The sequence below is a fragment of the Tachyglossus aculeatus genome, chromosome 21 (genome assembly GCF_015852505.1).
Source record: "Tachyglossus aculeatus isolate mTacAcu1 chromosome 21, mTacAcu1.pri, whole genome shotgun sequence".
NCBI classification, from domain to species: domain Eukaryota; kingdom Metazoa; phylum Chordata; class Mammalia; order Monotremata; family Tachyglossidae; genus Tachyglossus; species Tachyglossus aculeatus.
In genome coordinates, this window is record NC_052086.1 from 4,052,496 (window position 1) to 4,076,085 (window position 23,590).

Genomic DNA, 23,590 nt, shown 5'->3' on the forward strand with positions numbered 1-23,590 from the left:
TTAGGTCATAGAGGGACGCAAGGAAAGCAGATTTCTGTGTCCACCTTCGCCTTCACCAGTCGCAGTTGGTGAGAGCCCGGGCCCTGAGGAAATCAGGCTTCAACAGATAGAAGAAGGTGAGATCCCCCAGGGGTAGAGTGTTGGAGGGCCGACAAGGGAAGGAGAGGAGAAATGGTTAAAAAAAAATGAAAAATAACGTGGAAAGGGAAGGGGTGACTCCGCCATCGTTAGCCTCAAAGATCCTGGGGGGTAGTTGAGCCTTAGTCTGTCCTGTCCACAGCTCTGGGGGTCACACAAGAGTCTGGTTAAAGGCTCTTAACCCCTAGGACAGCTTCAACCTGGAAATTAGGAATTAATCACCTCCCCTTGAAACCCGTCCAAGTCTGTAGTAGAGGACTTCAATGATTAATCAATCAATGGTATTTATATACTCTCCCAAATGCTGAGTACAGTGCTCTGCACACAGTAAGCACTCAATGAATGGGTTGAACCCTTACTTTTTTTTTTAAATGGCATTAAGCACTTAATATATGCCAGGCACTGTACTAAGCACTGGGGTAGATGTAAGATAATCAGAATGGACACAGTCCCCGTCCCACATGGGGCTCACAGTCTTAACCCCCATTTTACAGATGAGGCAACTGAGGCACAGAAAAGGGAACTGACTTGCCCAAGGTTACACAGCAGATATGTGGCGGGGCCGGATTTAGAACCCAGGTCCTTCTGACTTCAAGGCCCGGGCTCTGTCCACTGGGCCACACTGCTTACTGTGTGCACAGCACTGTACCAAACACTTCATTTATTCATTCTTTCAATTGTATTTATTAAATACTTACTGGGTGCAGAACAGTGTATTAAGCGCTTGGGAAGATACAATACAACAGTAAACACTTGGGAAAGTATAATGTAATATCACTATTATTATTATTATGCTATTTGTTAAGTACTTACTATGTGTCAAACATTCTACTAAGTGCTGGGGTAGGTCAGCAGCAGCAGCAATGGTATTTATTGAGCGCTTACTGTGTTCAGAGCACTGTGCTAAGTGCTTGGGAGAGTACAATTGAAAAGAGTTATAAATACCATTGATTGATGGATTGAACTGGGGCAAAGGAAATCAGGTTCCAAGGGAATCGAATAGCTCTTAGATTCAGTTCCTTACCTATTCTATTTATTTTATTTTGTTAGTATGTTTGGTTTTGTTCTCTGTCTCCCCCTTTTAGACTGTGAGCCCACTGTTGGGTAGGGACTGTCTCTATATGTTGCCAACTTGGACTTCCCAAGCGCTTAGTACAGTGCTCTGCACACAGTAAGCGCTCAATAAATACGATCGATTGATTGATTACCTCCTTCCTCCAGGGTGGGTTCTAATCCCAGCTCCTCCACGTGTCTGTTATATGACCTTGGGCAAATCACTTCACTTCTCTGGGCCTCAGTTACCTCAGCTGTAAAATGGAGGCTGCGACTCTGAATCGTTGCATGACTTTATGTGGTCAGTGAGAAGCAGCGTGGCTCAGTGGAAAGAGCCCGGGCTTGGGAGTCAGAGGTCATGGGTTCGAATCCCGGCTCCGCCAATTGTCAGCTGTGTGACTTTGGGCAAGTCACTTCACTTCTCTGGGCTTCAGTTCCCTAATCTGTAAAATGGGGATTAAAACTGTGAGCTCCCCCCTTGTAACATCCCCAGCGCTTAGAACAGTGTCCTTCCCAAGTGCTTAGTACAGTGCTGTGCACACAGTAAGCGCTCAATAAATACGATTGAATGAATGAATGAATGCTTTGCAAGTAGTAAGCGCTTAACAAAAAAAAAAGTACATGATTCAGACTGTCTCCCAGATTTATTCTGCCAAAGGTCCCACATCACACCTCCCAAGGTGATTAGTGGAGGACCCCCGGACATTTTTTCAGTTACATTTACACCCAAACAATAGGCGCCTCCCCTTTATATTGACATTTCAATCACTCACATAGGCATCCTGATTCCCAGATAAGGTCATTTTAGGCCCCAGAGCTCGTTGACACATTCTCAATGGTCGGCAGTAAAATTCAGCAGTTACAGAGGATTTTCTAACCCAGAAGGGACTTTTCACCCTGGTATTTTGAAAGTTCTCTTCCTTGCTCCTCAAAATGGTAGTTAACTTTCATTCATTCATTCATTCAGTCGTATTTATTGAGCGCTTACTGTGTGCAGAGCACTGTACTAAGCGCTTGGGAAGTACAAGTTGGCAACATATGGAGACGGTCCTTACCTAACAGCGGGCTCACAGTCTAGAAGGGGGAGACAGAACAAAACAAAACATATTAACAAAATAAAATAAATACTTCTGCTAAGCCTATGTTTCCACAGAATGGTGGTGTCAGCTCAATTACTGCAATTTTATTAATTACTTTCTACAGAGTCCTATGTGGGACATGGGCAGCGTCCAACCTAATTATCTTGTATTTACCCCAGGGCTTAGAACAGTTCTTGGCACATAGTAAGCGCTTAACAAATACCATAATTATTACTATGATTAATACTAGTGGAAAGAGCCTGGGCCTGGCATGGGACCTGGGTTCTAATCCCAGCCCTGCCACAATACTTTGCGCCTAGCAAGCGCTTAATAAATGCCTTCATTATTATTATCCTTCTGTGTGTCTGAAGCAGCGTGGCTCGGTGGAACGAGCACGGGCTTGGGAGTCAGAGGTTGTGGGTTCTAATCCTGCTCCGCCACTTGTCTGCTGTGTGACCTTGGGCAAGTCACTTAACATCTCTGGGCCTCAGTTCCCTCATCTGTAAAATGGGGGTTAAGGCTGTGAGCCCCACGTGGGACAACCTGATTTCCTTGTATCTATACCCCTACCCTTAGAACAGTGCTCGGCACATAGGAAGCAGAGAAGCAGCGTGGCTCAGTGGCAAGAGCACGGGCTTTGGAGTCAGAGGTCATGGGTTCAAATTCCAGCTCCGCCAATTGTCAGTTGTGTGACTTTGGGCAAGTCACTTCACTTCTCTGTGCCTCAGTTGCCCCATCTGTCAAATGGGGATCAAGACTGTGAGCCCACTGTGGGACAACCTGATCACCTTGTAACCTCCCCAGTGCTTAGAACAGTGCTTTGCACGTAGTAAGCGCTTAATAAATGCCATTATTATTATTGCAGAGAAGCAGCATGGCTCAGTGGAAAGAGCACGGGCTTTGGAGTCAGAGGTCATGGGTTCAAATCCCGGCTCTGCCAATTGTCAGCTGTGTGACTTTGGGCAAGTCCCTTAACTTCTCTGTGCCTCAGTTACCTCATCTGTAAAATGGGGATTAAGACTGTGAGCCCCCCGTGGGACAACCTGATCACCTTGTAACCTCCCCAGTGCTTAGAACAGTGCTTTGCACATAGTAAGCACTTTATAAATGCCATCATTATTATTATTATTATAGGAAGCACTTAACAAAAATCGTCATTATTATTATTATTATTTTGGGTGAGTCACTTCGCCTCTATGTTGCCTCAGTTTCCTCAGCTGTAAAATGGGAATTCAATCCTGCTCTCCTACTTAGACTTCAAACCCCATATAGAATAGGGGATGTGCCTAACCTGATTAACTTGTATCTCCTTCGGAGATTAGAATATTGCTTGCCTGTAATGAGTGTTAAACAAATACATTTAAAATATTCTATTAATAATTGTGGCATTTGTTAAGCACTTACTAGGTGCCAATCCCTGTACTAAGGGCTGCGGCAGATTCAAATAATCAATTCAGACACAGTCTGCCTCCTGCGTGGGGCTTCTCAAATAATCAATCAATCAATGTTTTTTATTGAGAGATTACTAGGTGCAGAGCACTGTACTAAGCGCTTGGGAGAGTACACTGTAACAAAATTAGCGGACACGTTCGCTGCCCAAAACCGGGTTACGGTCTAGACGGGGAGACAGTCATTAATACGAATAATTAATTTATAATATATTATTTAAAGATATGTACATAAGTGCTGTGGAGTTGGGGCTGGGGGGAATATCAGATGTCCAAAGGTCACAGATCCACGGGCAGAGACAACACAGAAGGGAGACCGAGCAGGGGGAAAGAGGGTTTAATTAGGGGAAGGAAATTTGGGAAATTAGGAAAAAAAGGGGAATTTTGCCTGGGACAGAGAATGGAAAAGGAGAATTGTTTCAGTGAACTTTATGTTTTCAGTAGCCCTTGACTCGTCTGAATTTAGTTCCTTTGTATTGTTTTAGCTGAGATCCTGTCTCGGCAGAATTTGTCTTTGTCTTCTATTCATCTCTTTGTTTGCTGCTACTTAATTAGGTGGGTCAAAAGTTCATGCACTTAGTAGCCCAAGACTCATTAGTATTTTTCCTGCTGATTAATTTCAAGTCTTTGTTTTAAAATCTGTTGGGGGTCTGATGTGTAAAAAGCCAGATCACTTCTAGCCAATCTATTTATTTGGGTTAACAGTAATAACAATAATAATAATGGTATTTAGTGAGTGCTTACTATGTGCCTGGCACTGTGCTATGCACTGGGGTAGACACGAGGTAATTGGATTAGGCACAGTCCGTGTCCCACATGGGGCTCACAGTCTCAATCCCCATTTTACAGATGAGGTAACCGAGGCTCAGAGGAGTGAAGTAACTTGCTCAAGGTCACAGAGCAGACAAGTGATGGAGCTGAGATTAGAACCCATGACCTTCTGATTCCCAGGCCCGGGCTCTATCCACTAGGACACGCTTCACTTTTGACTAGGGCTGAGGAGGTGTTAAAAAAACAAAAAAACAAAAACAAAACCAGAACTGGGCTCATAAAACCAAGTTGCTTTATCCTGGAGTTTGGGGCTGGGCGTATCGTGAGCTGGCAAAATTTTATGATAATTATGGCAATGAAGATGAGACAGAGGGCCTGGGTTCTAATCCCTGCTCCACCTCCTATCTGCTATGTGACCTTGGGCAAGTCACTTCATTTCTCTGTTGCCTCAGTTACCTCATCTGTAAAATGGGGATTAAAGCTCTGAGCCCCATGTGGGACATGGACTGTTTCCAACCTGTACTTAGTACAGTGCCTAGCGTGTAGTAAGTGCTTAACACACAACATAAAAAAAAGAGAATATACAAGGGCAGTGATGGATTCAGAACTGTTTCTTCGGGGCCTAAGGAGGAACTGGGAAGTTGCCTCCAAGAAAAGCTCGGCTTGCAAAGTTCAGGTTCATTTATTCGTTTAATCATATTTATTAAGTGGTTACTGCAGGCAGAGCACTGTACTAAGCGCTTGGGAAAGTGCAATACAACAATATTTAGGTGCTGAAACTTGGACACTCCCTACGCACTGAATCAATTCCCTAGATTGGGGAATTGAGGGAAGGAATTGTCTACCCACTCCATTGTACTGCACTCTCCAGGAGCGTAGTACAGTGCTTTTGGACATAGCGCTCAGTAAGTATCATTGCTTGGGCACCAGTTTGGAAAATTTCGAGGGATCCCCTTGAGGGCCAGGAACTGTGTCTAATTCTCCTTTTCCTAATCCTTTTAGACTGGGAGCCCACTGTTGGGTAGGGACTGTCTCTATATGTTGCCAACTTGTACTTCCCAAGCGCTTAGTACAGTGCTCTGCACACAGTAAGCGCTCAATAAATACGATTGATGATGATGATGATAATTCTCCTCCATTTCCATTACACATAGTAAGTGCTCAATAAATACGATAGGCGGACTGACTGATTTCTTTTTCAGGGTTCAGTTCTGTGCTATGCACACTTTAGGTGCTGACTAAATACTATTATCATATCAATCAATCAATTGTATTTATTGAGCGCTTACTGTGTGCAGAGCACTGTACTGAGCGCTTGGGAAGTACAAATTGGCAACATATAGAGACGGTCCCTACCCAACAGTGGGCTCACAGTCTAGAACATAGACTCTAAGCTGGTTGTGGCCAGGGAATGTATCTGTTTATTGTTATAGTGTCCTCTCCCAAGCGCTTAGTACAGCGTTAGGTACAGACTAAGCGTCCAATAAATAGGACTGAATGACTGCTTTCTAGCCAAACCCTATGCTGGTTTAGAAACTGCCCCCTGGTGGACAAAGGAGAAATTGCACGGCTCCTTGCTCCACCAGACTACCTGGGCTTTATCATAATAATAATAATAATGGCATTTATTAAGCGCTTACTATATGCAAAGCACTGTTATAAGCGCTGAGCACTGTTCTAAGCACTAATAATAATAATAATAGTGGTATTTGTTAAGCGCTTACTATGTGCCAGGCACTGTTCTTAGCGTGAACGCTAGTCTTGTAAACGGATGGATCCTGAATCTGGCCCTGAGGGATCCATGTCTTTCAATCAATCAATCATTCATTCAATCAATAATGACAGTAATAATAATAGTATTTGGTAAGGGCTTACTATGTGTCAAGCACTGTTCTACGCGCTAGGGTAGATAATAATAGCAATAATAATGATGGTAAGTGCTTTGTGTCAGGCACTGTTCTAAACTCTGGGGTAGTTATAAGCTCTTAGTACAGTGCTCTGCGCACAGTAAGCGCCCAGACTGAGCCCCCTCTTTCCTCTCCCCCTCCCCATCCCCCCGCCCAACCTCATTCCCCCACCCACAGCACCTGTATATAATGATGGCATTTATTAAGCGCTTACTATGTGCAAAGCACTGTTCTAAGCGCTGGGGAGGTTACAAGGCGATCAGGTTGTCCCACGGGGGGCTCACAGTCTTCATCCCCATTTTACAGATGAGGTAACTGAGGCACAGAGAAGTGAAGTGACTTGCCCAAAATCACACAGCTGACAATTGGCAGAGCCGGGATTTGAACCCATGAACTCTGACTCCAAAGCCCATGGTCTTCTCCACCGAGCCACGCTGTATATATGTTTGTACAGATTTAATACTCTATTTATTTTACTTGTGCGTATTTATTATTTATTTTGTCAATGATGGGCATCTAGCATTACCTCTATTTATTCTGATGCCTTGACACCTGACCACATGTTTTGTTTTGTTGTCTGTCTCCCCCTTCTAGACAGTGAGCCTAATGTTGGGTAGGAACCGTCTCTATCTGTTGCCAACTTGTACTTCCCAAGCGCTTAGTACAGTGCTCTGCCCACAGTAAGCGCCCAATAAATACAACTGAATGAATGAAGGAAGGAATAAATGTTATTGAATGAATGAATGAAGAAGAAGGAGCGGGGTGGAGAGAGTGACGTAATGACGTATTAGCGCCTGAGCGTGCGTAGCCATGACCCCGCCCCTTTCTGTATACGTAAAAAACGCGTTTGTGAGCGATGTGTCCCTCCCTGCGGCCCGTAGCGGTCCATCCCGCCCCCTTGTTTCCATGGTTACGGGCCTGGCGCGGGAGGCTTCAGAAGGCGGAAGGCCGCGGGGGAGTCGGATGCGGTGAGTTTCCCGCATCCTCCTCCATCCTCCTCCTTGGACCCTCTTGGCTGCTTCTTCTCCTTAGATTTTAATGCCATTCCCTTCCCGCCATCCCCTCATTCTACTTTTTGCCCGGTTTAATTCCTCTCAGTGTCAGGAGACCTCTAGCAACTCCCTTTATTTTATTTTATTATGGTATCTAGGTGCGTACTATGTACCAGGCACCATCCTGAGCCCTGGGGTAATAATAATCACAGTGGTATTTGGTAAGCGCCTACTAAGTGCCAGAATAATGATGGTATTTGTTAAGCGCTTACTATGTGCCAGACACTGTAGTAATTATAATGATAGTATTAAGCATTTACTATAATAATAATAATGGTATTTATCAAGCGCTTACTATGTGCAAAGCACTGTTCTAAGCGCTGGGGAGGTTACAAGGTGATCAGGTTGTCCCAAGGGGGGCTCACAGTTTTAATCCCCATTTGACAGATGAGGTAACTGAGGCACAGAGAAATTAAGTGACTTGCCCAAAGTCACACAGCTGACGATTGGCGCAGCCGGGATTTGAACCCATCACCTCTGACTCCAAAGCCCGTGCTTTTTCCATACTATGTGCCAGACACTGTAGTAGTACTAAAAATAATAATGAGGGTATGTGTTAATAATAATGATGGCATTTAGTAAGCGCTTACTATGTGCAGGGCACTGTTCTAAGCGCTGAGGCACTGTTCTAAGAGCGTTTACTATGTGCCAGACACTGTAATACTACTACTACTAATAATGTGGTATTTAAGTGCTTACTATGTGTCGGACACTGTAATAATAATAATAATAATAATGGTATTTAAGTGCTTACTATGTGCCAGACACTAATGCGACTACTAATAATAATGGTATTTGTTAAGCGCTTACTATGTGCCAGACACTGAAATAATAATAATGATGGTATGTGTTAAGCGCTTACTATGTGCCAGACACTGTAATACTAATACTAATAATAATGATGGTATTTGTTAATAATAAGGATGGCATTTATTAAGTGCTTACTATGTGCCAGACACTGTAATACTACTACTACTAATAATAATAATGTGGTATTTAAGTGCTTACTATGTGTCAGACACTGTAATAATAATAATAATAATGGTATTTAAGTGCTTACTGTGTGCCAGACACTAATGCGACTACTAATAATAATGGTATTTGTTAAGCGCTTACTATGTGCCAGACACTGAAATAATAATAATGATGGTATGTGTTAAGCGCTTACTATGTGCCAGACACTGTAATACTAATACTAATAATAATGATGGTATTTGTTAATAATAAGGATGGCATTTATTAAGCACTTACTATGTGCAGGGCACTGTTCTAAGCGCTGAGGCACTTATTCTAAGAGCGCTTACTAGGTGCCAGACACTGTAATACTACTACTACTACTAATATGGTATTTAAGTGCTTACTATGTGTCAAACACTGTAATAATAATAATGGTATTTAAGTGCTTACTATGTGCCAGACACTAATACGACTACTAATAATAATGGTAGTTGTTAAGCGCTTACTATGTGCCAGACACTGAAATAATAATAATGATGGTATGTGTTAAGCACTTGTGTTAACTATGCCAGATACTGTAATACTAATACTAATACTAATGATGGTATTTGTTAATAATAATGGTGGCATTTATTAAGCGCTTACTATGTGAAAGGCACTGTTCTTAGCGCTGAGGCACTGTTCTAAGAGCGCTTACTATGTGCCAGACACTGTAATACTGCTACTAATAATGATGGTATTTAAGTGCTTACTATGTGTCAGACACTGTAATAATAATAATAATGGTATTTGTTTAGTGCTTACTATGTGCCAGACACTGTAATAATAGTAATAATGATGATGGTATTTGTTAAACACTCACTATGTGCCAAGCACTGTTCTAAGCGATGGGGGAGGTACAAGGTAATCAGGTTGTCCCACATGGGGCTTACATTCTTAATCCCCATTTTACAGATGAGGGAACTGAGGCAGAGATAAGTTAAATGACTAGCCCAAAGTCACACAGTTGACAGGTGGCAGAGCCGGGATTAGAACGCATGACCTCTGACTCTCAAGCTGGTGCTCTTTCCACCAAGCCACGCTGCTTCTCTAAGCCACGATCCATACTAAGCGCTCAGGTGGATACAAGCAATGGGGTAATATTCATTCATTCAGGCATGTTTATTGAGTGCTTATGTGTGTGGAGCACTGTACTAAGCGCTTGGAAAGTACAGTTCGGCAACAGAGACAATCCCCACCCAACAATGGGCTCACAGTCTAAAAGGAGGGAGACAGACAACAAGTAGACAAGCATTAATATAAATATATGGAATTATAGGTATCTACACATCATTAATAAAATAAATAGAATAATAAATATATATGTATATATACAGTAATGTATATTGTGATAATGTAATGTAATAATAATGGTATTTGTTAAGCACCTGCCTTGTGCCAGACACTGTACTAAGCGCTGGAATTATTATTATAATTACTTGTATCTACCCCAGTTGTAATGATTTGTATCTACCCCATTGCTTAAAATAGTTCGTGGCAAACAGTAAGCACTTGACAGATACCACCATTATTATCACTAATAGTAACTCATGCCTACCCCAGTGCTTAGAACAGTGCTGGGCATACAGAAAGTGCTTAACAAGTACCATTATTATTATTGTGGCGGAGTTGGCACAAGAATCCAGGCCCTCGGGCTCTCCCCGCTACAACGCACTTTTTCTTGGCAAACTTCTCCGGTTAAGCTTGTGCGACGTGAGCAAAGTGTACAGTTTTTCCTGTTGGTCTTTGTTGTAGCCCAGATGGCCCTGCCTACGCTCCCGTTCTGCTGGGAAAACCATGGCAGGGCGCTCCAACGCCAGATGCTGCGCCGCCGCGATCAGGAGGCCTGCTTTCGGCGCCAGTGGGATGCCAACAGTCGCTACTTCCGAGTCTCCGACATCTTCAGCTCGAAGCAGGCCCAGTGGAGTTCCCGGCGATCTTATCAGCAGAGGTAACCACCCGGAGGGGCAGAGAACAGGGTGGCTTTTATGTCTTTCTCCCTCAGCTACCTAATGAGCACCTCATGGAAGGGGATTGTGTCTGCTGAATGGTTTATAATAATAATAATAGTGATGGCATTTGTTAAGCGCTTACTATGTGCAAAGCACTGTTCTAAGCGCTGGGGGGGATACAGTGTGATCAAGTTGTCCCACGTGGGGCTCACAGTCTTAACCCCCATTTTTACAGATGAGGTCACTGAACCTCAGAGAAGTTAAGTGATTTGCCCAAGGTCACACAGCAGACTTGTGGTGGAGCCGGGATTCGAACCCGTGACCTCTGACTCCAAAGCCCTTGCTCTTTCCACTGAGCCACGCTGCTTCCCTTTAACAGTCTTCCCTGTAAACCACTCTAGAGAGTGGTTTACACTCTCTAGACTGTAAGCTCGTTGTGGGTAGGGGAATGTGTCGACCAACTGTGTTATATAGGCTCCCAAGCTCTTAGTGGGACCTCCATTTTCTTGTGAGAAGGGGCATGGCTTAGTGGGTAGAGTGTGGGCTTGAGAGTCAGAAGGACCTGGGTTCTAATCCCGGCTCTGCCACACATCTGCTGTGTGACCTTGGTCAAGTCACTTCACTTCTCTGGGCCTCAGTGACCTCATCTGTAAAATGGGGATTAAGAGTGTGAACCCCATGTGGGAGGTCTTCCCAGACTGAGCCCCTTCCTTCCTCTCCCCCTCATCCCCCTCTCCATCCCCCCATCTTACCTCCTTCCCTTCCCCACAGCACCTGTATATATGTATATATGCTTGTACATATTTATTACTCTATTTATTTATGTATGTATGTATTTATTTATTTATTTATTTTACTTGTACATATCTATTCTATTTATTTTATTTTGTTAGTGTGTTTGGTTTTGTTCTCTGTCTCCCCCTTTTAGACTGTGAGCCCACTGTTGGGTAGGGACTGTCTCTATATGTTGCCAACTTGTACTTCCCAAGCGCTTAGTACAGTGCTCTGCACACAGTAAGCGCTCAATAAATGCGATTGATGATGATGCTAGGGACTGTACTCAACCTGATGATATCTTATCGACCCCAGCTTTTAGTGCAGTGTTTGGTGCATAGTAAGTGCTTTACAAATGCCACAGTTATTATTATATTGTTATTATTGTTAAAGAATGATGTCTCTGATCTTTGGTAATCTGTTTTTTTGTTTGTTTGTTTGTTTTTTGGCCCGCTGGGTAGCATGGATGCATATCATCGTCAGAAGCTGAAGGCGGAAGAGATGAAAAACTTGGAAGACCGAAGGGAGCGTCTTCAGAAACTTTTGCTTCAGGAGCAGGAACTCTTAACGGAAGAAATGAAAGAGCTGAGGTTAAATCTTGAATCACGTGAACATCAAATCAGAGAGAGAAGTGAGAATTTGAAATCTGCAAGGGAAGAACGGAGGAAGATGGTATCTAATTCTAGTTTTTTTTTTCTTTTTGTAGAAGAGCTAGCCTAGGCGGTCGGGGGGAGCTGTCCTTTAGGTCTGAGCTAGACGGGGTCCCAGGGTCCTCGGCCCGGTTGACAACCGCCAGTCTCCCAAGAATCTCCACTGCCCGGTGACACACTCCATATTTGCCCCATTTGTCTGCTGTCAGGGCATTGAGACTTCTCAGTTGTGTTGAGTAGTGATCTCTTTCTCCCTCTTTCTCTCTCTTCCTCCTCCTCTTCCTTCTCTTTCTTCTCCTTCTCTTCCTTCTCCTCTTCCTCCTCTTTCCTTCTCCTCTCTCCTCCTCACTCTCTTCTCCTCTCTTCTCCTCCTCCTCCTCCTCCCTTTTTCTCTTCCTCCTCTCTCCTTCTCCTCCTCTTTCTTCTCCTCCTCCTGCAATTGGATCATCTTCCAAGAACCTCGACCGGCCTTCTGTAAGAAAACCAACTGTTCATTCAGAGCACCGCTCTTTCCCCATCTCCCAAGTGGGCGGTTTTACCCACGGAGCCGAGAGTAGCAGGAAAGTTCCCTGAGGGAGCTTTTTTGGACGGTTGCGGTAGCAGAAGGGCAGGGACCTTAATAATGACCATTGAAGGGATCGGCAGAGCGGGAAACAGTCCCACCCGACGGCCTTTCGGTTCCGATGCCGTCTCTGGCTCGTCTGGGCCGCGAGTGACCCCGGGAGCCTGCTGCGCGCTTCACTCTTTGTGTTTTGTCGTCAGGTGGCTGACCAGCTTTTATATGAACACTGGAAAAAGAATAACCCCAAACTGCGAGAGGTGAAAGCAGACAGCCTTTGAACGTTGTCTTTTCTGAGTCAGCCTCACTCACGCGTTCGTTCGTACCTTCTGTTGATGGCAATCAATCAATCAATCGTATTTCTCAAGCGCTTACACTGTGCAGAGTGCTGCACTGAACGCTTACTGGAGCTGGCTTATATTGTAGACCTGAGGGGAAATTAGATTTGTAGCTAAGTGGATTTAAGGCCCTGGTTCCAGGCTGATGAGTAAATGTTTGGGCAAGTTGTTCTGGTAGTGTGTTTGCCAAAGAGTAGCCTCCCTTTACCCATTATTTTGCTTACTAGAACGCCAGATGTGTTCTCTTGTGAACTCATCTGTAAAGTGGGGATGAAGACTGTGAGCCCCAGATGGGACACGAACTGTTTCAAACCCAATTATATTGTTTCTACCCCGGGGCTCAGGACAGTGCCTGCCGTATAGAAAGTGCTTAACAAATACCGCAATTATTATTAACAGTAGTAGTATTTATTGAGAGCTTCCTGTGTTCAGAGCCCCAGACTAAGTGCTTGGGAGAGGACTCTAGTACAGAGTTCAGTCAGTCGGTGGTATTCATTGAGTCCTTTCTATGCGCAGAGCACTATACTAAGTGCTTGGGAGAGGGCGTAATAAAGCTGGCACATGCATTCCCTGTCCACGAGCCCATCTTCACTCACAGGCTGCTGGATTCGGTGTGCTCAATGGCCACTTTGGAGACCTGTCAATCACTCTCACTGAGAGTTTGAGTGACAGGTCTGCATTATCAGTCTGGAGGAGATGGGATTTATGCTGCTCCTTTTCATGGAGAGCGATGCAGACGGAAAAGTCTTTTCAGTGGTTGATTCGGGGGTACGGAAGGATTGGAGATTTCGGGCTGGAAACAGGAGAGCAGAAAGGCCAGGAGGTTGTGATTGGAGAGTGGAATTTCAGAGCCGATGAGGGTAGAGATGGCAGAGTGACTAGAGATGATGAGGAAAGGAAACCATTGGTGGTGCCAGACGGTTTCACTTCAGTGGAACATCCTTGAGAAGTAGATTGGGAGGGATTCGATCTCAGCCCCATGGCCCTTCTCCTTCCTCTCTGCTTTCCTCCTGATGCTCTCCGTCGGGCCTACCTTTCGTCCAGAAGCGGGAGGGTCTGGCTTCCAACACTCCCCCTTTCTGACGACTTTCTGTTTCCCTCCCCGACAGATTGAAGCAGACCTCCACAAGAAACATATAATCAGTTCCTGGGGCGATCAGGTGGAAGGAAAAAAGCAGGTAACGTATTGATCTGTCGGTTTCTCGGCGATCTACTGAAAAGCGGGTGGCCTAGCGGGAAGGGTACAGGTCTGGGAGTGAGAAGGACCTGGGCCCTAATCCTGACTCTCCCACTTGTCTGCTGGGTGACCTTGGGCCAGTCACTTTGCTTCTCGGGGGCCTAAGTTCCCTCATCTGTAAAATGACGATTAAGACCAGGAGTCGCATGTGGGACAGGATCTGCGTCCAAACACATTATCTTGTTTTTTCCCCCATCCCTTAGTACAGTGCCTGGCAGAGTGTAAAAATTTAACAAATACCTTTTTTTAAAAAAAAAACACAACAAAACCCTCAACCAGTGCAGGGCGGGTTTTGCTTAGAAATGTCACGGCCCCCAGGGGATCTCCTCTGTTTGATATTGTGGGAGAAGGGAATAGGGGACGGTCGGGGGGTGCCACTTAAGAATGTCCCCATTTCTAAGACTTGACCCTTTCCGTCCAGACTGTGAGCCCCATGTGGGACGTGGACTTGCGTCTAACCTCTCGTACGTACCCCAGGGCTCAGTACAGCGCCCGGCCCGTGGTAAGCGGTTAACAAAAACCACCAGAAAAGGAATAATCCCATCGGTTTGGGTTCAATTTAGCAAGAAGCTTCCGAGAAGGAAGAGAACAGGCGTTTTGAGAACGAGTACGAAGCATCCCGAGCAGAAGCGTCAGAACGGATGAAGGCGGAAGAAGCCCAGAGGCGCTCAGAGGACCAGCTGCTGGCTGAGGCTCTACGGGACCAAATGGAAGAACTGAAACTCAAGGAGATGGAGGTAGAATCCCCGTTCTCTCCACACGATCCCCCTGCCCACACGGTAGCAATGGAAGGGGTGGGCTGGGAGGCTGAAGACCCCACTGGGTCTATGGGAGACTAAGAAGGTAAGCGGGCCAGGAGAATGGAATTCCCACCTGGCATTATTATTATCATCATTCATTGTGATATCCATTGTGCACTTACGATGTGCAGAGCACTGTACGAAGCACTTGGGAGAGTCCAATAGAACAATAAATAGACACATTCCCTTCCCACAACGTGCTTAAAGTTGATTCATTCATTCAGTTGTATTTATTGAGCGCTTACTATAATAATAGTAATGGCATTTGTTAAGCGCTTACTATGTGCCAAGCACTGTTGTAAGCGCTGGGGTAGATACAAGGTAATCAGGTTGTCCCACGTGGGGCTCCCAGTCTTAATCCCCATTTTACAGGTGAGGGAACTGAGGCATAGAGAAGTCAAGTGACGTGCCCAAAGTCACACAGCTGGTCAGTGGCGGAGCTGGAATTAGAACCCACAACCTCGGACTCCCAGTCCCATGGTCTTTGCACTAGGCCACACTGCTTGCAGAGCACTACATGAAGCGCTTGGAAGAGTCCAGTAGACCCATAAACAGACACATTCCCTGCCCACAATCAGCTTGCAGTCTCTAGGGGAAGACAAATGTTAATGTGCACGCATAAAAAAAATAAATTACAGATGTGTACTTAAGTGCCGTGAGCATTTACAGACTGGAGAGATTATTTCAAATGCTTATTGATAGAATATCTTTATTGTACGCTTATCATTATGAATACTCTCAGGCGATGAAACTGAAGAAGGAGCAGGAGAATTTGTTGAGCCAGCAGTGGGAACTGGAAGCCCTCGAGGAAAAGAGGAGACAGATGGAGGAATACAGGAAGAACATGGAGCATGGGTAATGTTGGGGGCACGGTTCCGGGCTGGGTATTTGGAGCCACTGCCGAGCGGTGGAAATCTGGACCCCCGAGATTCCAAGGGGATAATAATAGTGTGGTATCTGTTCAGCGCTTACTACGTACCAGGCTCTGTACTAAGCACTGGGGTGGATACAAGCAAATCGGGTTGGACACGGCCCCTGTCCTAGGATGCGTCTCTGTCTCTTTTTGCAGCATGGCTTAGTGGTCAGAACATGAGCTTGGGAGTCGGAAGAAGTGGGTTCCAATCCCAGCTCCCCCCTGTGTTTGCTGTGTGACCTTGGGCAAGTGACTTCACGTCTCTGGGCCTCAGTGACCTCATCTGTAAAATGGGAATGAAGACTGCAAGCCCCATGTGGGACAGGGACTGTGTCCAACCTGATTAGCTTGTATCTACTCCCGGGCTTAGAACAGTGCCTGGCGCATAGTAAGCGCTTAACAGACACCTTAATCATCGCCATTCTGTTCTCAGGCGCTATCTGAGACGTCAGTTCAACGCTCAGCTCAGCAGACACAGCCAGCAGGTCCAAGAGGAACTGGTAAGAGGAGGCTCGAGAGCACCCACACAGACCATTTGCTGTTCCCTCTGCATTTAGGGGACGGCATTTGCTGGGGCTTGCGGACATCCATCACACCGTCTGTAGAATCTGAGCGCCTATTGAGTGTGGGGCACTGTGCTGAGCGTTTAGCAGAGAAGGAGAGAGTCAGTAGTCATTATCCCTGCCTTAATGGAGCTTCCAGTCTCCAGGGTGTAGAACACTGTACTAAGTTCCCTCATCCCTAAAATGAGGATTAAGACTGTGAGCCCCATGTTGGACATAGACTGTGTCCAGCCTGGTTATCTTGTATCTGCCCAGCACTTAGTTTCTTGGCACATAGTAAGCGCTTAACAACTACTATTTGGAAATAGTACAGAATAATAATGGTATATTATAGTGCAAAATATTATAGTACAAAATAATAAATAAATAAAAATTTACTACAGTATTATAGTATACTAGTATTATAGTATGCTAATAGTACAGTTAGTATTATTAAAAATAATACTATTTAGTGCTTAAGGCGATCTTGAAGATGGGACCCAAGCCTAGTTCAGCCGCTTGATGATAATGATGATGATGGTGTTTGGTAAGTGCTTACTGTGTGCCAAGCAGTGTTGCAACCACTGGGGTAGATATAAGGTAATCAGGTTGTCCCATATGGGACTCACAGTCTTAATCCCCATTTTGCAGATGAGGTCACTGTGGCACAAAGTCACACAGCTTGATATGTGACGGGCACAGCTTGATGTCATCTGGATCATGGGGTGGGGAGGAAAAGAGCTGAGATCTGAGTTTCCGAATGACTCGGACAAGTCAGTCTGTAGTGGTACGTATCGGGTGCTTACTATCATCATCATCATCAATCGTATTTATTGAGCGCTTACTGTGTGCAGAGCACTGTACTAAGCGTTAGGGAAGTACAAGTTGGCAACATATAGAGACGGTCCCTACCCAACAGTGGGCTCACAGTCTAAAAGGGGGAGACAGAGAACAAAACCAAACATACTAACAAAATAAAATAAATAGAATAGCTATGTACAAGTAAAATAAATAAATAGAGTAACAGTGCAGAGCACTGTACTAAGTGCTTGTGAAAGGACAATAGAAGAACAAACAGACCCATTCTGTGCCCACAACAAGCTCCAATTCTAGTGGACAAAGACCCATGAAAGAGTGGACTCGTTTCCTCGTGGGCCAGCGGTGGGGTTGGAAGTCCAGCGCGGGTGGATAAGAGGGAGGGTTTTGGAATGCCTCCCCACAGGAGACGGACAAGCGCATCCTCCAGGCCCTCCTGGACAAGGAAGACGAGGAGCAGCGCCTTGTGTCCGCCAGGCGGGAGCAGGCGGCCGCCGACGTGGCCTGGATGAAGCAGGTGGTCGAGGAGCAGCTCCAGCTGGAGAGGGAACGGGAAGCGGAGCTGCAGACCCTCTACCTGTGAGGACCCCTGCGCTCCCTCATTCACTTCTCTCAGTCTCAGTTCCCTCATTTGTAAAATGGGGATTGACACCGGGATTGAGATGTGGGACAGGGACTGTGTCCTACCCGATTTGCTTTTGTCCACCCCAGCGCTTAGTCCAGTGCTTGGCACATCGTAAGCGCTTAACAAATGCCATTATTAGTACTATTACTAGCACAAGGCAGACACGGCCGAGCCAGGCTCAAAACCGGACAGAAGCTCTGTCCCCTTCTGCCCCTCGGAGGGTGGAGCCCACCATCTTTCATTCGGTCGTATTTATTGAGCACTCACTGTGTGCCGAGGACTGTACTGAGCACTTGGAAGAGGACACTGCAACAATAAACAAACACATTCCCTGCCCACAGTGAGCTTACAGTCCAGAGGGGGGTTACCCCGGGCCTACCCTCACCTGTCTTTCTGTCTCCCCAGGGAAGACTCCAAACAGATGTGGCAAAAGAGAGAAGAGGAGTGGGCTCAAGAAAGACAAGCCCGAGATAAGCTGATGAACGAGGTAATTTCTCCCAGACACACCCCAGAGTTCTGCAAATCAATCAGTCATATTTATTGAGCGCTCATTGTGTGCAGAGTGCTTGGGAGAGGACTCGATAACAGACGCGTTCCCTGCCCATAATGAGCTTACAATCTAGAAGGGGAGACAGTAAACTTTCTTGGGGGGGATGAAGTGCAGGGCGACTGATCAGACTGTATCCTGAATGAGATTCATTCATTCAATTGTATTTATTGAGCGCTTACTGTGTGCAGAGCACTGTACTAAGCGCTTGGGAAGTACATGTTGGCAACATATAGAGACGGTCCCTACCCAACAACGGGCTCACAGTCTAGAAGGGGGAGACAGACAACAAAACAAAATGTGTGGACAGGTGTCAAGTCATCAGAATAAATAGAAGTAAAGCTAGATGCACATCCTTAACAAATAATAAATATGTACAAGTAAAATAGAGTAATCTGTATAAACATAGATACAGGTGCTGTGGGGAGGGGAAGGAGGGTGGGGGCGATGGGGAGGGGGAGAGGAAAGAGGGGGCTCAGTCTGGGAAGGCCTCCTGGAGGAGGTGAGCTCTCAGTAGGGCCTTGAAGGGAGGAAGAGAGCTAGCTTGGCGGATGTGCGGAGGGAGGGCATTCCAGGCCAGGGGGAGGATGTGGGCCGGGGGTCGACTGCGTGACAGGTGAGAACGAGGCACAGTGTGGAGGTTAGCGGCAGAGGAGCGGAGGGTGCAGGCTGGGCTGTAGAAGGAAAGAAGGAAGGTGAGGTAGGAGGGGGCGAGGTGATGGACAGCCTTGAAGCCGAGAGTGAGGAGTTTTTGCTTGATGCGTAGGTTGACTGGTAGCCACTGGAGATTTTTGAGGAAGGGAGTCTCTTTGCCAGGTCTGGTTCTCGCCTCTCTCTGCTGACTGAGTTCTCCCTGGTGAGACTCTTTTAGACTGTGAGCCCACTGTTGGGTAGGGACTGTCTCTATATGTTGCCAATTTGTACTTCCCAAGCGCTTAGTACAGTGCTCTGCACATAGTAAGCGCTCAATAAATACGATTGATGATGACGGTGTCTCTAGAGAAGCAGCGTGGCCTAGTGGAGAGAGCTTGGGCCTGGGTGTCGGAACACGTGGGTTCTAATCATATCTCTGACCCTCGTCTGCTGTGTGACCCTGGTCAAGTCACTTCTCGGCGCCTCAGTGACCCCATCTGTCAAATGGAGATTCAATACTTGCCCTCCCTCCTTGCCAGCTGTATTTGGGGCAGGCTGGGTAACCTTGTATAATACTAATTGTGGTATTTAAGTGCTTACTACGTGCCAGTCACAGTACTAAATGCTGGGGTGGATATAGGCAAATCCTATAAATCAAATAGATCCTATAAATAAGTAAGTAAATAAATAAATAAATCGTTTTGAGCGCTTACTGTGTGCAGAGCACTGTACTAAGGGCTTGGGAAGTACAAGTTGGCAACATACAGAGACAGTCCCTACCCAACAGTGGGCTCACAGTCTAGAAGGGGGAGACAGAGAACAAAACCAAACATATTAACAAAATAAAATAAACAGAATAGATATGTACAAGTAAAGTACAAGTACAAGTAAAATAAGTAGAGTAATAAATATGTACAAACATATACAAACAATAAATGTAAATAAATAAATAAATAAATATAAATAAATCCTATAAATCAAATCACAGTCCTCATCCCAAATGGGGCTCACAGTTTGAATCCCCATTTTATAGATGAGATAACTGAGGCCTTAGAGAAGCAGCGTGGTTCAGTGGAAAGAGCACGGGCTTTGGAGTCAGAGGTCATGGGTTCAAATACTGGCTCCGCCAATGTTCAGCTGTGTGACTTTGGGCAAGGCACTTAAATTCCCTGTGCCTCAGTTACTTCATCTGTAAAAAATGGGGATTGAGACAGCGAGCCTCCCGTGGGACAACCTGATCACCTTGCAGCCTCCCCAGCGCTTAGAACAGTGCTTGCACATAGTAAGTGCTTAATACATGCCATCATTATTATCGTTATTAAGTGAAGTGACTTACCCAGGGTCACCCAGCAAGCAAGTGGCGGAGCCGGGATAGGAACCCAGGCCCTTCTCACTCCCAGGCTCAGGCTTTAGCCACTGGGCTATGCTACTCCTCTCTATCTGCCCTAGAACTTAGTATAGTACTTGGGACATATTAAGAGCTTAAGAAATATTAGTAGTAGTAGTAGTAATAGTAATATTCCTAACAGATAGCAAGCTAGGTACTATGGCAGTGCTGAAGGGTTTATGATCTCATTTTGAGCTCTAAGCCAGATGGTATTGCTCAGACTTAGTTTCCCTTGGGTTGTCCTCTCCCAAGCGCTTAGAACAACGTACAGTTCTGCATACTGTAAGCGCTTCATAAATCCCATTGACTGATTCCTGTCAATTCAGAACTAATTGCAGTGAGATTTGTACATACCCTTCATATCTGTAAATGTCGTATATGTAAATGATTTGTTATGTCCGCAAACTGTTTATATTGATATCTGTCTCTCCCTCTGGACTGTAAGCTCTTTGTGGGCAGGGAATGTGCCTGCAACTCTGTTTAATTGTCCTCTCCCTGGCACTTGGTACACTGCTGTGCGTACAGTAAACGCTCAATCCATCAATGAATGGTGTTAATCGAGCGCTTACTATTTGCAGAGCACTGTACTAGGCGCTTGAAAGAGGACAGCACAACAGAATTAGCAGACTCATTCCCTGCCCACAATGAGCTTCCGGTCGATAAATAACTTCGATGAATTGATCCCTGGCACTTGTAGTGACTTAGAGCAAGTCTTGGCCTTCAGTGTCTCCGATCCATCCTTCTAAAATGTCATCTTCATCTTCCCACCGGGGACAGGTCCTGGCAGGGAGGCAACTTCAGATCCAAGAAAAGATGGAGCAAAATCGTCGTGCCCAGGAAGAATCCCTAAAATGTCGGGAACAGCTCCTCCGGGACCTGGAACAGGCCAAAGAGCTGACTTGGAGGGAGAAGGAGGAGGCGGCGGAACTCAAGACTGCCCGCAAACAGGAGCTCGAGGCGCAGGTACCACAAGTTTGAGAGAAAGAGAGGGAGAGTGTGCGCGTGTCCTGTAGAATGGGCTTCCATTATTGCCTTTTGAGGTGTCTGCTGTGTGTGTGTGTGTGTGTGTGTGTCCCTCATCTAGAGAGTGCCCAGTTCATAGCCTTGTGTGTGTATGTGTTTGTGTGTGTTTGTGTGTGGGTCTTCTACTCCTACAACATGCACAGTTGATAGCTGGTGTGTGTGTGTGTCTGTGTGTCTGTGTGTCTGTGTGTTTGTCTCCACTAGAACATGTACTATTGTTAGCCAGTTCTGTTGTGCTGTGTGTGTGTGTGTGTGTGTGTGTGTGTGTGAGAGAGAGAGAGAGAGAGAGAGAGAGAGAGAGAGATTGCCTGTTGAGGTGTGGGCTTTGTGTCTGTGTGTCACCCTCTTCTAAAGGGTGCCCTGTTCATAGCCTTGTTTGTCTGTTTGTGTGTGGGTCTTCTACTTCTAGCTGGTGAGTATGTGTGTGTGTGTGTGTGTGTGTGTGTGTGTGTGTGTATGTGTCTGTCACCATCAGAATACATACTGTTGTTAGCCAATTCTGCTTTTCTTTGTGTGTGCATGTGTGTCTGTCCCTAGAATGTGCCCCATTTGCAGCCGGTTCTGGTCGCAGCCCCTCCCGAGAGCCACCCCGGCCCCCCCTTCCCCTGGAAGTCTGTGCCTGGGGGACTCCCCTCCCCGCCTCCCCTGGGGGTCTGTGCCCATGCCCATGCCCACCAGCCTGTTTTTTCCCGGCGGGGCCCAGGTGGCGGAGCAGAATCGTCAGAAGCAGGCGGCCTCCCGCCAGCAGCAGCACCAGGAGGAGCAGGCCAGGCTGGCCCAGCGCCAGGAGGACGAGGTCCTTCAGCAGGAAGCCAAGGCCTTGAGCGACCGCGGCTACCAGCCCAAGGTACCCCCGCCGCCCGGCCAACGCCCCGTGTCCTGACACAGAACGGCCCCTTGGGAGGGATCTCCTTCTACCCTGGACTCCTCTCACCTTCTCAGCCTCCCTCGGCCCCCTCTCGCCCCCCTCCCACTCCCCATGCCCACCCACGCTGGAAGCTGGCACCCGGCCCAATGTTGGTCATACCGGGGCCTGCGGGTAATAATAATAATAATAATAATGATGGTATTTATTAAGCGCTTACTACGTGCAAAGCACGGTTCTAAGCACTGGAGAGGTTACAAGGTGATCAGGTTGTCCCACAGAGGCCTTCCTTGATGAAGTTCTCTTCTCCCGGCTCACTCTCCCTTCTGCGTCATCTCTGCACATAAATCCGTGACCTTTGGACATTTGATATTTTCCCCACTCCTAACCCCGTAGCACTTATGTACATACCTTTAATCAATCAATCAATCAATCGTATTTATTGAGCGTTTACTGTGTGCAGAGCACTGTACCTTTAAATTCTGTAGTATAAATTACTCGTTTATTCATCTTAACATCTGCCTCCCCCTCTAGACTATAACCCCGTTCCTGGCAGGGAATGTGTCTGCTAATTCTGTCGTATTTTCCTCTCCCCAGTGCTCAGTGCTCTCACATAGTAAGCGCTCAATAAATGCCATTGCCTGATTGACAATACAACAGAGTTGGTGGAGACATTCCCTGCCCAAATCAGGCATACGGCAAATGAGTCGTACATCCCAATGCCTGAGGGTTGATGACTTGGGGTAATCAAATCTAATGTCGTTTTCTTTCTCCCCCTCCTTTTTCTCTTCCCCTCAGCACTATGGCCGCCCCAAAACCGCCTGGTCCTGAAGCCGATTTCAAAAAGCGCTTCAGCTCCTGACATCAAGATCGTCGCATCGTAAGTGGTTTTGATAATAAACCGAGTCAGGTGTTCAGCGACTTGGGAAAAGATTTTCATTGCTGCCACCGTTTTAGGACACCTCAAGCCGTGAGTTTTTCCCCAGAGGGGCCCAGGAGGTTAGCCTGTCGACTTAAATTTGGGGAAAGGTAGTTTGTTGGATGTAATAGGACTCGGGTCCATCTGACGATCTGTAGAGACTGCTTAGCTGGCACATAGTAAGCACTTAAATACCGTAAAAAAATATTCTGTCAGCCACGTCTGTTTAGCTGTAACAAACAGTGCCTAAAAGCACTGAATTTAGGTGGAGAGAGTTGAAATAGCAGGAAGTCACTCTCTGCCCCTTCAAAGTCTTATCGAAGGCCCACCTCCTCCAAGAGGCCTTCCCTGACTAAGCCCTCAATCCCTCTTCCCCCACTCCCTTCTGCGTCACCTTTGGCTTGGATTTGCCCCCTTTCTCCACCGCCCCTCTCCACCTCAGCCCCACAGCACTTATGTCCGTATCCCTAATTTATTTCTATTCACGTCTGTCTCCCCCTCCAGACTGTAAGCTCGTCGTGGGCAGGGAACGTATCTACCAACAGCTCTGTGGTATTGGATTCCCC

General features: G+C 46.2%; 1 protein-coding gene across 3 annotated transcripts; it reads left to right on the plus strand.

Moving 5' to 3' along the window:
* On the plus strand, positions 1-23,020 carry LOC119942264 (trichoplein keratin filament binding). Of its 3 annotated transcripts, none has more exons than XM_038762950.1 (13): positions 1-116; positions 10,200-10,395; positions 11,632-11,842; positions 12,583-12,639; positions 13,827-13,895; positions 14,518-14,691; positions 15,497-15,609; positions 16,101-16,167; positions 17,432-17,604; positions 18,056-18,137; positions 20,995-21,180; positions 21,944-22,087; positions 22,904-23,020. In XM_038762950.1, exons 2-13 carry the CDS (start codon positions 10,205-10,207, stop codon positions 22,934-22,936), a joined length of 1,500 nt encoding a protein of 499 aa, XP_038618878.1. In that variant the 5' UTR covers positions 1-116; positions 10,200-10,204; the 3' UTR covers positions 22,937-23,020. The 3 variants fall into 3 exon arrangements, with proteins under 3 accessions (XP_038618878.1, XP_038618880.1, XP_038618879.1); XM_038762951.1 differs by lacking the exon at positions 1-116 and adding an exon at positions 7,312-7,364; XM_038762952.1 differs by lacking the exon at positions 12,583-12,639 and having other exon boundaries at positions 3-116.
* The last annotated feature ends 570 nt before the right edge of the window (positions 23,021-23,590 follow it).

Bases quoted from the DNA above. Each gene is read 5' to 3' on its own strand.
- LOC119942264 (XM_038762950.1), top strand. From the start codon at position 10,205: ATGGCCCTGCCTACGCTCCCGTTCTGCTGGGAAAACCATGGCAGGGCG. The intron at 13,896-14,517 runs GTAACGTATTGA...GGTTCAATTTAG, and splicing joins AGGTGGAAGGAAAAAAGCAG to CAAGAAGCTTCCGAGAAGGA. The intron at 22,088-22,903 runs GTACCCCCGCCG...TCTTCCCCTCAG, and splicing joins ACCGCGGCTACCAGCCCAAG to CACTATGGCCGCCCCAAAAC.